General features: G+C 36.2%; 1 protein-coding gene across 1 annotated transcript; it reads left to right on the top strand.

Moving 5' to 3' along the window:
- The first annotated feature begins 419 nt into the window (after positions 1-419).
- LOC145624388 (uncharacterized) lies at positions 420-8,170 on the top strand. The gene is made up of 8 exons (XM_081677416.1): positions 420-766; positions 1,136-1,452; positions 3,776-3,973; positions 5,054-5,326; positions 6,044-6,146; positions 6,283-6,401; positions 6,543-6,701; positions 6,907-8,170. The coding sequence occupies exons 1-8, from the start codon at positions 760-762 to the stop codon at positions 7,714-7,716; spliced, it is 1,986 nt and encodes a 661-aa protein (XP_081533542.1). The 5' UTR covers positions 420-759; the 3' UTR covers positions 7,717-8,170.
- Positions 8,171-16,910: the final 8,740 nt, after the last annotated feature.

The raw sequence follows: 16,910 nt of genomic DNA on the forward strand, positions 1-16,910 counted from the left end.
GGAATATGATCATCTTAAATGATAAGAGTGACCTCCCTATACCTTTGGCCCCTTGAGGGGTATATATAGTAGTATATAGTGGGTGTATTGTGAACCCGTATATGGGCAATTATGGGCCATATTAAATTATTAATGCATTTGACTGATTTTGGACCTTTTAGACCTTTTTATGCCATTTGGGCCTATAAAGGTAAAATTACCCTCGATTAAAATGTGTATGACTATTTTAGTACCCAAACACTTTGTATTTATTTAAGCTTTATATTATTTCCATCATTAATTAAGATTTACCTCGCAAGCACACAAAATTCAACAAACTTAGGGAAAGAAGAAGAGAATAAAATACAAACCCGCGTTTTTTGTGATGAACCAAATCAGGCAAACTTTCATACGTTGTTTAGCCGGTAGAAGTCGGTTACTACTATTCACAACATTCAATACCTGCCTTACTAATAAAGGAAACACAAACACCCAAAAAAACCAAAACTCCTTAGAATTACAATTTCATACACAAATAAAAACCCAAACATAAAATTAAATTCACACACAAAAAAAAAAAAAAAAAAAAAAAAAACCAAGTAACGTTAACCTCTCAATTTCCTCCAATCCTTAAACTTCTTTGCTTCGATCCAAAAACCTTAACCCCTTTTTTTTTTTTTTTTTTTTTTTTTTTGTAGTTTTAAGGAGAGAGAAAAGCAAGAGATCTTCCCCAAAATCGCATATTCTTTTTTTCAATTTTCCAAATTTTCCGGAATTTTTATGCCAGGTTTCTTCTCATTCCTTCTTTTTCGTTGCTTTAATTTGCTCTTTCTTTTCAATTTCTCTCTCCTTTTTCAGTTTTAATTTTAGTTTCATCGTGATTATTTGATTTAAAATAGAAATATTCAATTTTGGATTTTTTAGGGTTTTTGCGATTTAATTATCTTGTATTTGTTGAATTATTATGTTCAGGTGAAGCTCTTCTGCTTAACACTGTTATTGTTTTTAGTTGAATTCGGTTTGTGTTGAATTAGTTTGTTAGAAATTGCTGTAATTATTAGAAATTTGAATTTGAGTGCAATTTGTGATATTAATATTAAGTAATTAATTTTATGTAAGTTTATTGATTTTTTGTGTGGAATTTAATTTCGTAGAGATTATTCAAAGCTAATGGCAACAGTAACAATGGCATCAGCTGCTGGTGCAGCTGCACTATTGTATTATACCTTAAACAAGAAGTTGCAATCGGGTACAGTTGAGATTGATGAAGAGGAAAATGTTGCGGTTATAACCGGAAATAATGGTCCTTTAGGGATTGAGAGGGTTTCTACTAGATTAATTCGAGCACCCGCGACGTGGTTGGAGACGATTTCAACCTTATCGGAGACGCTCCGGTTTACATATTCTGAGACTTTGGGGAAGTGGCCTATTGGGGATTTGGCCTTTGGCATTAGCTTTCTTTTGAAGAGGCAGGTATGCCTTCATTTGTTTATTTTTGTTCACTTTGATTGTGTTGTATTAGTATGCTACTGCTTAGTGTTTGTACTTTGTTTGTGTCTCATAACCATTGAAGTCAATAAGTTTTGTCCTAGATAATATCTAGTACCAATGTTATTTCATGGGGTGTTTTTTAAGGATTCGAACCAGTTGCCTCTTTTGAAAGTTGGAAACTTTTTGGTGCCAATGGTTGAGCTCATTAAGGGAGCGTAGGGATTGCTTATGATTGACATATCATAATTACATATAGTTTGTGTAGTTGATTAGGTTTAAATTGGGGGGGGGGGGGGGGAGGTGTTGTGGAAGTTTGTCATCGTCCTTTAGCAACGCTTATCATTGTATATTGCACCCTTTTGCTGGTCATGATTAGCTGTTGTTTATGTCGTATAAATTATTGTCCTGCTAATGTAGCTTACATCTAGTCATTTAGATTGATCATTGATTTGATGGGGAAGTATGTTAAGGAATATGCAAATTAAGAACAAAACTTCTTATGTATGGCCGAGTTAGTTATAGTACACAGAGCATGGATGATTACTTGATTAGTTAGCTTACTTGTCCTGTACACTTGAGGTTTACAGGTCAAGGGTCAACATTGATTTCATTTTATTGTGACATAGCTGATGCACTAGTGTGAGCTTAAAACAGCTTCGAAGGCGATGATCTTAGAAAAGTATGTTCTTAGGGGATAGGGAGCCAAAGATTGACTATATAACATTTGGAGCTTTTATTTTGCATTTCTAAAAGGTAAATTCCAGAATAATAATCCAACTATGGATGGTCTTTCTAGATTATTCTTAACTGCTGGTTATGGAATAATCCTAACTTTAGAGGGTACCTTCTCATAATGGATCTATGTTACCTGATTCCTGTTAATTAGCTATTATTTTATTTATTTATTTATTTCACTCTTTTACCTCTTTTCTCCTCTGATTGTCTTCCTTCCCTGCCTTAGCTAATCCAATCCCCAATATGCCTTGTCTTGACTCAGTCTCACTTCTTTCCCAGCCAACCACCACTCCCTTTCTTGACCAACCCAGCCAGCCCAACCACCATCACACACCCCATCCACTACCAACTCTTTCATCACTTGTTAGCAAACACCATTGCCTATCAATTTCCCTTACTAAGTTATCTAAGCCTGTTAGGCAAAGGCCGTACATCCATGTAAAATGGGTTGGTATTGCCAACTCCATTATTCACTGCTACAACTGTCTTTTTCTAGGCAGTCTTCTTCTAAGCACCACTACTTAAAAAAAAAAAATCAAAACTCCAAAATAGTCACTATTAACACATTCTTATAAAATGAGAGAGAGAAAACCGAGAGAAGGTGAGTACACCATACCGATAAGGAAGGAGTGAGAGAGAGATGAGATTGGCAACGACAATTAGGTTTTTTGTCAGAGGGAGAAAGCCTTAATTTCAGTTGACAAAGGGAGAAGAGTAGGCTCCTAGGTGTGTCTTGGAGTTTTGGTGGGGGAGGACTGAGGAGTTTGTTGTGGTGCATGGGAAGGGGGAGACAGGAGATAGGGGCTGATTGTTTAGTAGAAAAAATTTAATAATTGTCAGTCACATATGAAAGATCGGTGGAAACCAGTTTATTTTGGGAAGATACATCCAATAGCTTTGATTTACTAGAAGAAACCGTAATTGTGATTTTTGGAAATAAATACATCCATTGTTGGGAATCTTGGGACTAGTGATATAAAATTTTTCTATCTAAAATGATAAGTATCCAATTGCTATTTATTTGCTGATAACAAACAATTATACTCATGTTCTATTACACTTATTCAATATTTTTCTCTTAGGACTGTCTCAAGGGTTTTGTAAGTTGTGATCAAGCCAATTATCTGGTGTACAGTGGCATAAGGATTCATGACTTTAGTGTTTCATATAATTATGGAACTCTATGTTGATCTGGGCTACTTTTTATTCATCATTTGAATTAGATATTTTTATGTGTTTCTTCATTTCTTTTTATGCTTCCTTGTGAGTGGGGAGTCATAACTGTTCCATTTCAAGTCCTTAATCTTCTTACTCTTCTTAGGTTGTTTGGTCATGTTCTCTCTTTGATCTTTTTTATCCAGGACCTTTTTGTTTGTTTTTTTTTTTGATTTTTTTTTTTTTTAAATCTAAATTTGTTGCTTAGAAATTGACTAAATTTGGAGTGCTAATTTATTCATAGTTCCAGCTGCTTATCAGCTATACTAGTGCTACTGTTTATTACTTAGGTGCCTAAATGTACATGGCTTTGGGTCTTGCTTGGCTAATTATCTAATGTAAAACTTCTTTCCAGGGAAACTTATGTGTCCAAGATGTATTTGGAGGAAACGACAGTGTACAGTTAAAGGGGCCAGAAATAGCTGTGGAACTTAAATATCTCCTGAAGTTGTTGACTCTTTGCTGGCATTTTTCAAAGAAGCCTTTCCCACTGTTTTTGGAGGAGACAGGCTATACTTTAGAAGATGTTCTTCTTCAGGAACCTAAAGCTGGGGTAAATGATGGTGCATTTCCTTAATGTAAATCAAGGATTATTCTGGTGCATCTTTTTGCATTTTGTGGGGTTTTTTTCCCCTTGTTTTTCTCTGTTTCATGTGCTTTGCAGGGGTGAAGTTAGGATTCCAATCTTAGGGGCTGTAGTTAGGATACATTAGTTATATGATGAACATAGTATTTAAAAATATCTCTTCCGTCAGTCAAAAAAAAAAAAAAAAATCACTTCCTACATCTTTTATCATAGGAACTTCAGCTTTTACAAATTGTGGCTTTGAAAAGCTAGTATTTTAATTAATATGCGGGTCAGAGGGAGCTATCAAAAAGAATGTTATAGTTTTCCATGGAAAATTTTTTAACCTTCTACTACAGTCACTTGCTCATAACAACCAAAACTTTCTTTTTATTGAGTTATGATAAAAGATGTCACTTATTGAGCATTGCATTTTTTTCAAGGTGTTTAACTGTCAAATTTATAGGATTTGTATGAACTTGGATTTGTGAAATGACTAAAGAGAATTGATGTGCCGGTAGAGATTTAATGTTTGAAATTTAAGTTGAAAAATTAAAATTTTGGATATGTTAAAATAGGCAAATAACTATAACAAAGGAAAATGAGAAAATTGAATTGTAGTAAGTTAGTTAAGTGTCAAGACTGTCAAACCTTGGAAAGCTGCTTAAAATCATCCAACTATATGCTCACTAACCATTGCAAAGAAATTTACATGCTTTTGTATAGAAAATTTCTATTTTTAAGTAACATTGGCATTTAATAGATTGTATAATTGGGGTGGGGGGAAGGGGCTAGGGAGGAGTATGGGATTATGCCAGCCCTCCAGTAGCTTGTGAAATTAGACAAAGCTTCTTCACAAGGATTATGAATATTGTTTGGCTTTTCGAATCCTTATTATCCCTGGGTGAGGTACAGAGGAAAGGGAGTAAAGTGAGGAAGGGAGCTATTAATAGTTCATGGCTGATGTTTGTTAGATCAAAATTCCAATTTGATGATAATGTTTGCGGTTCTGGTCTGGACTCTGGAGGGAGCACTGAATGAAACTAACCTGTTTGTTGTGCTTTGCAGATTCTGAAGCCCGCATTTACAGTTCTTATAGATCACAAAGATAAGTGTTTACTGTTACTGATTCGTGGAACTCACAGTATCAAGGATACTCTGACTGCTGTAACTGGAGCGGTTGTACCATTTCATCACACTGTTGTCCAGGAAGGAGGTGTAAGTGATTTGGTTTTAGGATATGCGCACTGTGGAATGGTTGCAGCTGCTCGATGGATTGCTAAGATAGCAACACCATGTATTATTAAAGCTCTTGACGAGCATCCTGATTATAAATTGAAGGTGAAGACTTGTTTAAATTAATTATCTATCTCTGGGAATGTTTTGTGCCATCGCGAGATTATGTTTGGTGCATTGCGTCTTAAAATGAAAATTTATTTATCTTGTTCACTTTACTGGTTTTGTTAAACGCACCTTCATGCATTCGACTGATAGGCAATTGTGGTTCTCACCATTTTATTTACAATAGAGGACTCAGATCCCTTGGCATGAGTTCAATTATATTTTTCAGCATGAAGTTTATGTATGGAGTGGAGGATCTTGTAATTTCCTTTACCTTGCTTAAAAAGAACACTTACGCCACTGCGGTTTTTGGCTTCATTATTGTGAATTCCTAATTTGAATTGTGAATTAGTTATTTGATATCAGGTGGACAAAATATTGGTTCCCCTATTTGTTTTGCACATGGTGAAACGGGTTGACAAGTAATTGCTTTACTCATGCTTCTTTACTGCTTGACATGCCCTGTATGACATGCTGTGTTCTGCATTTGCTGCCTGTCAGCTAATCTGCAGAATGCTTATAGATTGCTGAATCATCAATACTCAACTAAAGATTATTTCTATGTTTCTGAATTTATTGATCTTGGAATTTTGCTAGTTTCGTGGCAGTATTCTACTTTTGTTATCCCTGTTCATGCCCAGCAAATCGTTGGGTTTACTAGTTTCATGTTCTAGGGTTATTATGCTTTATCTGAATGTGCTTACACTTGGCTTGCAGATTGTTGGGCACTCTCTTGGTGGGGGCACTGCAGCTCTTTTAACTTTCATATTACGTGAGCAGAAGGAACTAGCTTCCACGTCATGTGTCACATTTGCTCCAGGTTTTTCATCATAAAATTTATTTTCTAGAGCTCTGTAGTTTGTTGGATAATTATTTTGTGAATAAGTCATGCTAAATTATGTATGTAGTTATTTTGTTGCAAACCTTTCTTGTACTAACTTGTAATGTGAAAACAGCGGCTTGCATGACATGGGAATTGGCAGAATCAGGTGTTGATGTAATTACTTCCATCATAAATGGGGCTGATTTAGTCCCAACCTTCTCAGCGGCATCAGTAGATGATTTGCGAGCGGAGGTCTTTTCTCTAAATCTTTTTAATTTTTTTTTTGGGTTTTATATCAAGTACTTGGTTCAGCCAAGAACTATCTCTAGGACTTGGGCCTTTAGGGACAAGTGACATTATGTTAATCTGTAACGTACATAATTTTTTATTCAGGTGACAGCCTCAGCATGGCTGAACGATTTGAGGAATCAAATTGAGCAGACCAGGATTCTCAGCACTGTGTACCGTTCTGCTTCAGCATTGGGTGCTAGCGCTAGAGCAAAAGTTGCTGGTGCTGGCGCTGTACTTCGACCTGTTTCTAGTGGTACTCAGGTAATCTCCCTTACATGTGGATTTAATTTTTCTTTTTTCTTTTATTTTTTATTTTTTTTTATACTCGTATTTAGCTTATTGTTCTCATATTCTTTAACTCTATGGAACTAATTTTTGGATTCACTTTTTAACGTGGATCCTCCATTTGCTCCGAGGGACCCATATTTTGTACTGATGCTTGAATGCTTTTTGTAATATTATACAGGCTGTCATGAAAAGAGCCCAGAGCATGGCTCATGCAGCATTGAGACGGCCTGCAGTGCTTTCTTCATGGTCATGCATTGGACCTCGGAGACGTGCCAACACAGTGCCGTCAGACGGGCAAGAGCAATCCTCTGATTTTGCTCCTATAATCACTGAAACTTCCGAACCTCTCATCGGATGTTCACGTGAATCCACGTCTGAGACTGCGGATCTTCCTTTATCTTCATCTGAGGGATTACAGTGGAATTCAGAAACTGGATGCTCTTATTCTGAGGCAAGACATGTGCAGAGTGAATTAAATGTTGATGTTGCAGATGGTGAGGACCTTGTGGAGAGCCCAAGAAATGAAGATCTCATGACCGAAGTTGAGTTGTGGCAGCAACTTGAGCATGAGCTTTATGATCGAGCTGAAGGGGATGTTGATGTGGAGAAGGAAATTAGAGAAGAAGAACAAGCTGCAATGGAAGAGGTTGGAGCTACTGAACCTGAATGCTCAGCCCCTGAAGGTAAAGAAATACATAGATTTTTCCCACCAGGAAAAATTATGCACTTGATCAGTCTTCAAGAAGTGGCTGAGGATGAAGGCAGTGTCACATCAAGTGATAGTGGAAGTAGGCAGTCCATGGAGGGTAAAGTTGGGATATTCCTCACTCCGAGGGCATTGTATAGTAAATTGAGGCTTTCGCATAGCATGATTAGTGATCACTTGATGCCTTTATACCGAAGGCAGATAGAAAAACTCATCAAGGAATTTGAGAATGACTCTTCTGAAGGTAGCCATTATAACGAAGGGACTGGAGTAGTTTTATGAGAGGCAATAAATATCTTCTGCATTTTTCCCGGGCAACTACTTGTGCAGAATCAGGCAACCACATTGTAAATAATGGTACTAACAACTAAATATCCAAGGTAGTTGAAACACTGATTAATGGCTATGGGATGCATCAAGTGCTGCATTTTTGGACTAGAGAATGATGCACCTCAGCAGAAATCCAGAGGGAATACGCGACCTTCAGCTTTTTGTTAGATTCATGACTTCTAACCACATACAATAACAAGAGTGAGTTGAATCTGACAAAAGTCATTTAGCAAAGCATGCTTCAGTGCAATGTGATATCAGTGTTTCGTTCATGCTTGGCTCAGTTTGCTGTTTAATTTTTCTCTTCAATCTGAAGTTTTGGTTATTGTGACTGAATGTTCAAGTTTAGTTTAATGAAAAAAATACGTTTCCTATGAATCGGAATTGATGCTGAAAAAGGGATATATATTATGATGTTCGCTCACAGTAATACTGTATCTGTATCTATGTATATATTAAAATTTCTAAAGGTTGGCAAAATTTCATGCCGTGTTTTGTCTAAGCAAAATTTCATGGATTTTAACGTGCTTTGTCGTGCTGGGTCCATGTCTTATCGTGCTTCTCCTAAATAAAGGCGGTCCACACACAATAACGTGCCGTATTGTATTGTACCTACATCATCCCTGTCCCGTGCTTTGCCTTTTGTACTGGCCTTGGGCTGGCCCAGCCCGGTGCCATCTTTAAAACAACATAAGCCAAGTAGGTACTTCAAGTCTTCCTTCGTATTATTACTCGTATTTAATTTAGTCAAGTACTGTAGCATTTAGATTTGGAAGATATATATATATATATATATAGGGGGAGGCTCTCGTGAGAATTTTTTTTATATGAGAACACTCTTTATGTTCTAAATTTTTACTTGTATGTTCTAAATTTTAAATATGATGTTCTTAACTTTTCCTTAGGTGTTCTAAATTAAATCAAATGTTCTAATTTAGTATTCACATGTTCTAAATCATAAATTAGTTAAGTTTAATATCATAAATTTTAAATAACTTGTTACAAAATTTTAACTTATATGTTCTAAATTTTAAAATGTGTGTTCTAAGATTTTTAATTATATGTTCCAGATTTTAAAGCGTATGTTCTATATTTTTACTCATATGTTCTAAATTTTTTACTCACACTTTCTATATTCTATATTTGTTTGTTCTAAATTTTTATTCACATGTTCATAATCTTAAATCAAATGTTCTAAATTTTACTCATATGTTTAAAATTTCATAAAGCAGATTTTATAAATTTTTAATCACTTGTTCTAATTCTTAAATCAAATGTTCTAAACATATTACTCACTTAGATGTTCTAAATTATTACTCAGATGTTCTAAATTTTAATTTCAGACGCATGTTCTGAATTTAAAATCAGTTCTCATATAAGTATGAATTCTCACATATGAACCTATTCTCACCGGATCCCTCCATAAAAATATATATATATATATATATATATATATATATATATATATATATATATATATATATATATATATATATATATATATATATATATTTCAATAAGTCAATAAAGGCGTTGAAAAGATAATAAGGCATACACTTCCTAGAAAGAGCAATAGTAGTGTCGTTATTCATGTTTCCTTATCCTACAAAACAAAAGCTCTTTTTGTGAGTACATGCAAGATGTATGGTAACATGCAATAATCAGAAATAATGAGTAGAAACATCCATCCATTATTATTAACTAATAAAGAACTCGATCTTTCTCCAAATGAGTTATCAAATCAAATCTTAATCTTTATCCGATCCTATTCTAATCTATATTATATGCATATGATAGTATGATACTCCTTATGTGTATAAAAAAATAGAAATAAATATAATTTAGTGAATAATTTTTAGAAGAAAATCAATGAAATGCATATTCTAGACGACAGACAGACTTGACTAGCAATGCTAATTATTGGAGGGTGTTAGATGGGGGAGTCATAGGACAGGACAAATACATCCTAAAGATAAACATCATTTCATTTCGATTATTAACTTTAATCTGTATTACTTGTATTGTACTTTGTATGATTTATAGTACTCCATAATATCCTAAAATTTAGCATACATATGATTCGTAGGGAAGGTTCTGATCAAACTTTTCTATTTTAATTTTTTCTAAAGTGTTCTTGTTTAATCTGGTCTAATCTAGTATATTGATATAAATAATTTTGATCGTAAAACTCTAGTATACTAAGGGTCTGTTCACATTTACTGAACTGATTGGAGCTGAACTGAATTGAACTGAACTGATTAAAGCTGAAATGTATATATATATTTTATGAGAGTAGGAAATTAGGAGCTGAACTAAACTGATTGGAGCTGAACTGAACTAAACTGAAATTAAGCTGAAGTGAACATGCCCTAAGGTAGTAGAATAAGTTCACACAAGTTTTGATAAGGGTTAATAAGAATTACTCAAATTCAATTTACAATTAAAGTTCATGCAACATGCAAGTGAAAATCAGATGAATGGATGATATTAAATTTAGTTTAGTGTGTTCAAATCTATTATTTGGTCATTGAGAAGGGATGCTGGAATATTCAGAGCATATAATTTATGAATTTGCATTATTGCAGTCAACTAAATGTGCATTGTTATATTTCTATTCTTCGATCCGGCAAGTAGCCGAAGTAGGATTGTTTTTTCTCTATCAAACCAAAATATTTATGTGATGAAAATTTAAAGAGGCAATGTTAATTTATTTTGAAATTATAAAAATATATTGAATTATTCAATAATAAAAAATAAAATGAAATCAAATTTTTATTTTGTATTATTGTATATGATGTACCTAGTGGTTCTTAACAGAATACAGGTCCTTTTCTAGTTTTCCTAATTTCTTCTGATGGACTTCTCTTGGCCTGCTCCTAATTCATGATTGATGACAAATGATAATTAATGAAGAAGAGAAGGGCTAGTCTTATCATTGCCTTGAAGATTTTTTCAGCTAAAAATGAAAATAATTAAAAATACATATATATTTATGCACGAGAATGAATTAAATTGGACAACGATTTACTATATATGTATGCATGAGAATGAAATAGATTGGAGCAAAATTTTACTATAATAAGTTCTTACAAATGTTGGTTATTTTAAGTTTAATCTGATTACACTATGTTGTTGTTTGGTACATACTTTGTTGTAATTAGGAAGTTATATGGATATATATCCCTTGGATTAGCAATTCTTAGAGCGTTTCACTTCCTATGGTATGAGTAATATTTTGGTTGAAAATGAAGTTAAAGTCCCGCGCAAAGTTTTACAAATTTTTATAAGGCACAGGCTAGGTCAACAACTTATATTGTTAGGGTTTGTTCTGATTTAATGAACTAAGTTGAACTAAATTGTTTATGAGTAAATGAAAATTTAAAACTAAACTGAGCTCAATTGAACTAAAATCAAACTGAAGATAACAGGTCCTTAGAAGAAAAAATTCCCGCTCCATATTTTTGTGCTAGTAAGATAGGCAGTGGTCGGGATTTCCTTGTCCACCCGTTTTAAAAGATTGATTATTATCAAATTAAAGTGCGCCCCTAAAAAGAGAAGTTGATAATAATCAATATAAAGATGGACGTACTCCGTGGTAATTATCATTTAATTAATTAGAGTAATTAGTTTAGATGTCTTCCCATGAAAATACCAATGCAACAAGCTAAGTATTCGAATGAGTACAAGCCAGCTCCGTTGGATAGATATTGATTAGATTTAGGTAATCCCTACTCCACAAGGTTGCAAGCATAACAACAATACAACAACGATCACAAGAAAACACAAATGAAAGAGACGGTACAAATTAATGAATACTTAATAATCAGATGAAAAAAAAAAAAAAAAAACTATTTACATCAAAGCACAAGGAATACTAGAGATATATATACTTGATGGCGAATCTAATACTTTTCTAGTTCGAGCTCTCTCTAATTTTTCACGTAGCTGGTAATATCGCATAAACAAGTCATGTTCATGTCATTTTGGATTGTGCTGTTGTGCATACCAAAATATGTACATATTCATACAAAATCACGTTAGGTTATATCAGATTTTCTAATACTTTGTAATAATAATGAATTTAATTTGTGAGTCTCAGATCGTGTTAGCGTATTGGGTTAGTATTCCGCTCTAATTATGATAACAAATTTCTAACACCAAGAGAGAACATGAGTACATGCACTAGAGGTTAGAGAGCTTTACAAGTGATTCTTTTGAAAAGGGAAGCAGTTAATTAATCATTAAGGAAAAACAGAAGAGTCAAGAAAGAAGTCTTTGAAAGCTTAAACTTTATTTTCATCAACTGGCAAATAAATACATGACATGCATGTTCAAGTGTTCAACAATCTACATGACTACATAAATGGAAGTAACCATTTTTCTATTAATGGTTAGCTTTAATTGAAACATCATCCTCTTCAACGTGCATGCATGAGCTGTGATAAGTACATTGGCTATTGGTGTCATATAACACATGACACTTAGGTACTAAGTTAATTTGTCTCTAGCTAGCTAGCTAGTTGTGAATTAATTACATGTAGCTAGATTTCTACTACACCCTCCTACTCTCCTAGCTAGTACATATTTTTTGACCTTTGATTTGGTCGCAAGTGTAAGGTGTCTGTTGTTAAACATATTAGCCGTTTTATGTTTTTAAAACTTACGGAATAGAAATATACTGTAATTAAGTACTTTGTAGTTTGTATATACTCCTTTATACTCCCACCTTATTTTAATAAGTGTTACACTTTGATCAAACATGCATGCTAAACCATAATTTTGACCATTAATTTATTTAAAAATATATTAGTAAAATTATAGGAAAAGTGATATTATGAAAGTATACGTAGTATATTATTATGAATTCAGGCCAACAACGTACAAAGTATTATAAAATAACATTTTTTTTATTTAAAATATATTAGTAAATTAATCAAGACAAAACTATTTTATGAAAAGTAAAAAAGTCAAATTATAACTTTTTTTTTTTTTTTGAAGAGAAGTCAAATTATAACTCTTATTAAAACGCGAAAGGAGTATTTATTTGCTCCAATTTTCTTTCAGAGTCATATTATTTCCTTTTTTGAAAACCTTTCACAATACTTAAATAATTTTTTCCTCTTTTAGTGGACCTCTCTGTTAGTGAATATGATTAATATTCATTGACCTCTTTGTATTCTATAATTATTAGTGTGTAGCCTTCTGTATTCTATCATTATTAGCTTGTAATATTTCCTTATATATTTCTGATAATGAGAAGGCAATCGACAAGGAGAATTACACAACATCACCATCTTACATGGTATCAGTTGCCTAAGGGTACTCTCCTCATCCCTTTCGACCCTTGGCCTTCTGTAGCCTTTTAGCAGCCGCCATCCCTCCTTCCGTCACCAATGGCCGGCGATGATGAAACCCCTCCACCTCCCTCTCACACCTTCCAACCCGCTTATGCCGTAAACAACATCAAAAATCTGATTAGCATCACTCTTGATCAAGAAGAAGGGCAATACGCCACTTGGGTAGAGCTTTTCCATATTCAAGCTTGTGCGTACAATGTTCTTGACCACATCGATGCCTCCGTTTCTCGACCCTTAGATATTGATGATGCGACATGGACGAGGTTAGATGCAATTGTGAAAGGTTGGATTTATAGTACTATCTCCAAAGACCTTGTTCACACCATCATGAAGCAAGGTGCAACCGCTCTTGAATTATGGACCCGACTTGAAGAGGTTTTCCATGACAACAAGCATACTAGGGCTGTGTATTTGGAGGAGAAATTCAACACCACTCGACTTGAGCATTTTGCTTCTATGGCAGATTATTGCAAAGAGATCAAGCTTCTTGCCGATCAATTAAGCAACGTCGATAACCCGGTCTCCGATAGAAAGATGGTTCTTCAGTTGATTTCTGGTTTGACAAAAGGTGAATATGATACGGTTGCTGCTCTTATTTCCCAAACCGAACCAACCCCAAGTTTTAGCAAGGCTCGTTCTCGTTCTATGTTCTTGCTTGAGGAAACTAGAAAGTCAAAGCAAGATGAGCATGGTCAACAAGCCTTAATGGCTCAACAACCACCACCTGCCGCCGCTGCACCGCCACCACCGTCGCCGCAGTCCGACAACCAGCGTGGTGGGGCAGGCCGTGGTGGAAGGGGACGTGGGAGAGGACAAAACAGAAATGGCAAGGGACGAGGAAGGGGGCGTAATGCAAACTCTTCCCAGCAGCAATCCAACGGCCCATTCTTTGCGGCCCAACAAGCACCTCAGTGGGGTGGGCAGCCCATTTGGCAGCAACAGCAGCCAGGCCAATGGGCCTCCCCCCCATGCCCCTTTCCTACTGGCCCAATGCAACAAATTAGAGGGCAGCCCCAACCTTCTATATTAGGCCCACGTCCAAATCAGAATCAGGCCTACTATGCTAGCCCAACTCAAAACGGATATGGTCCACTCATGACTCCCACGGAATTTGGTCAAGCCTATAGCTCCATGAACTTCCAAAATCCCGACAACGGTTGGTACATGGACACGGGGGCCACTTCTCATATGACTCGTGATTCGGGTAACTTTTCTAAACTGTTTAATTTGAGCATTCCTCAATACATTTTAATCGGTGATGGCAAACGCATTCCAATTCATGGCTACGGATACACCACTCCCCCCCCCCCCCCCCCCCACCTTACTCTTCTTTCCAACTCAAGAATGTCCTATATGTTCCTAGCATTATTAAAAACCTCATTTCTGTGCGAAAATTCACTTGTGATAATTCTGTTTCCGTTGAATTTGACCCTCTCGGTTTTTTTGTGAAGGACCTTCATTCGGGGACAATTCTAGCGAGATGCAATAGTGTGGGGGACCTCTATCCACTATCCACAACTTCCGCTTCCAACACTCAATTTTCTCTAGCTGCAATATCTCCTTCAACTTGGCATCATAGACTTGGACATCCCGGCACACCAGTTTTTTATTATCTTAGGAAAAACAATCTTATTAATTGTAATAAGCATGCTAGTACTCCTTTTTGCTACTCTTGTCCTTTAGGAAAACATGTACGACTCCCCTTTAAGTCGTCTACTACTGTAACGTTTTCCCCCTTTGATATAATTCATGCAGACTTATGGACTTCTCCTATTATTAGCAAATTGGGTCATAAATATTATTTGGTGTTGCTCGATGAATTCTCTCATTTTCTTTGGATTTTCCCCCTAAAATTCAAATCCCAAGTCTATGACATTTTCTTAAATTTCCGTACTTTTGTGAGAACCCAATTTGAAAAGGACATCAAAACTTTTCAAAGTGACAATGGTCGGGAATTCGATAATACTCCTTTTCGTACCTTTTGTGCGAAACATGGCATGGTCTTTCGTTTATCTTGCCCTAACACTTCCTCCCAAAATGGCAAAGCCGAAAGAATAATACGCACTATCAACAATATGTCCCGCACAATTCTTTTTCATGCCTCTCTTCCACCTTCGTTTTGGGTTTATGCCATCCATATGGTAGCTCATATCCTTAATATTCTACCTTCGACGACCATCCAAAACAAAACACCAACCGAAGTCTTATACCGTCGGTTGCCCACATACGATCATCTTCGTATTTTTGGATGTCTTTGCTACCCTAACTTGAGTGCCACCGCTCCTCACAAGCTAGCTCCCCGCTCTAAGCCGTGTGTCTTTTTGGGGTTCCCTTCCAACCATCGGGGTTACCTATGCTATGACTTATCATCTAACAAAATCACGATTTCACGTCATGTCACTTTTGTAGAGGACATTTTCCCCTTCTCCGACCTCTCTCAATTTCATGAATCTGATTATGGATTTTTACAATCCGAAATCCCTCCCCTACCAGCGCCACTTCTCATCCAAGCTCACATAGGCCCAGAAAATCGGCCCATGTCTGATGGCCCAAACTCCACACCACAAAACCCACCTAACTCCCCACACAACTCTCCCTTACATTCACCTCCCTTGTCCAACTCACGGCTGGGCTGTGACTCGGCCCAACAGGCCACACCACACCGGCCCAGTTCGCCAGCTTCCCCCATTTCTCCTTTGATCCAATTTGGATCAATTCCCACAAATGCTGTCCACATTCCTCAAACAAGCCCAATTCCTATTCCATCACATACCATGACTACACGAGCTAAGGGTGGGATTTTTAAGCCTAATCCGAAGTACAATTGTTCGGCCCAAGCTATCTCTTCCATTCCTAAAAATCCCAAATTAGCCAAACTTGATCCGAATTGGAATGCCGCCATGAATGAGGAATATAATGCTCTTGTGAAACAGCAAACTTGGGAACTTGTTCCGAGATCGGAAGGGGTGAACATTATTCGATGCATGTGGCTATTTAAGCACAAATTCAGGGAAAATGGTGACTTGGAGAGACACAAGGCGAGACTTGTTGTAAATGGCAAGTCTCAACAGGTTGGAGTTGATTGTGATGAGACGTTTAGTCCGGTGGTAAAACCGGCGACTATTCGTACGGTTTTGAGCATTGCTATGGGAAGAAATTGGCCTATTCATCAGCTTGATGTCAAAAATGTGTTTCTTCATGGGGATCTCAAGGAAACTGTCTTTATGCATCAACCTCCAGGTTTTGTGGACCCTAGGTTTCCTCATTATGTGTGCCGGCTTCGAAAATCTTTGTATGGTCTGAAACAGGCTCCTCGGGCGTGGTACCAACGGTTTGCTAATTATCTCCTTCGGATTGGTTTTGTGTGTAGCAAAAGTGATAACTCTCTATTCATCTTCCGTCATGGCCCGAATGTTGCTTATTTACTTTTGTATGTTGATGACATTGTTCTCACCGCTTCTTCGGAGTCACTTAAATCCGAAATTATTGGGCTCCTAAAATCCGAATTTGATATGACGGACCTTGGCAAGCTACATTATTTTTTGGGCATTTCTGTGACACGGTCTCCAAGTGTTATGTTTCTCGCCCAACAAAAATATGCCGAGGAGATTATTAGTCGTGCCAACATGGGAAATTGCAAACCGGTTTCCACCCCGGTTGACTCTAAGTCGAAATTGAGTGCTCTTGATGGTAAGCCGCTCGCTGACTCTTCCTTGTACCGTAGTCTTGCGGGTGCTTTGTAATACCTCACTTTCACTCGACCAGACATGGCCTATGCTGTACAGCAAA

This window comes from Chenopodium album, chromosome 3, assembly GCF_948465745.1.
Source record: "Chenopodium album chromosome 3, dcCheAlbu1.1, whole genome shotgun sequence".
NCBI lineage: Eukaryota > Viridiplantae > Streptophyta > Magnoliopsida > Caryophyllales > Amaranthaceae > Chenopodium > Chenopodium album.

Excerpts from the sequence above, each read along its gene's own strand:
- LOC145624388 (XM_081677416.1), top strand. Across the intron at positions 6,147-6,282 it reads ATGTGTCACATTTGCTCCAG|CGGCTTGCATGACATGGGAA; the intron begins GTTTTTCATCAT and ends ATGTGAAAACAG. Across the intron at positions 6,402-6,542 it reads TAGATGATTTGCGAGCGGAG|GTGACAGCCTCAGCATGGCT; the intron begins GTCTTTTCTCTA and ends TTTTTTATTCAG.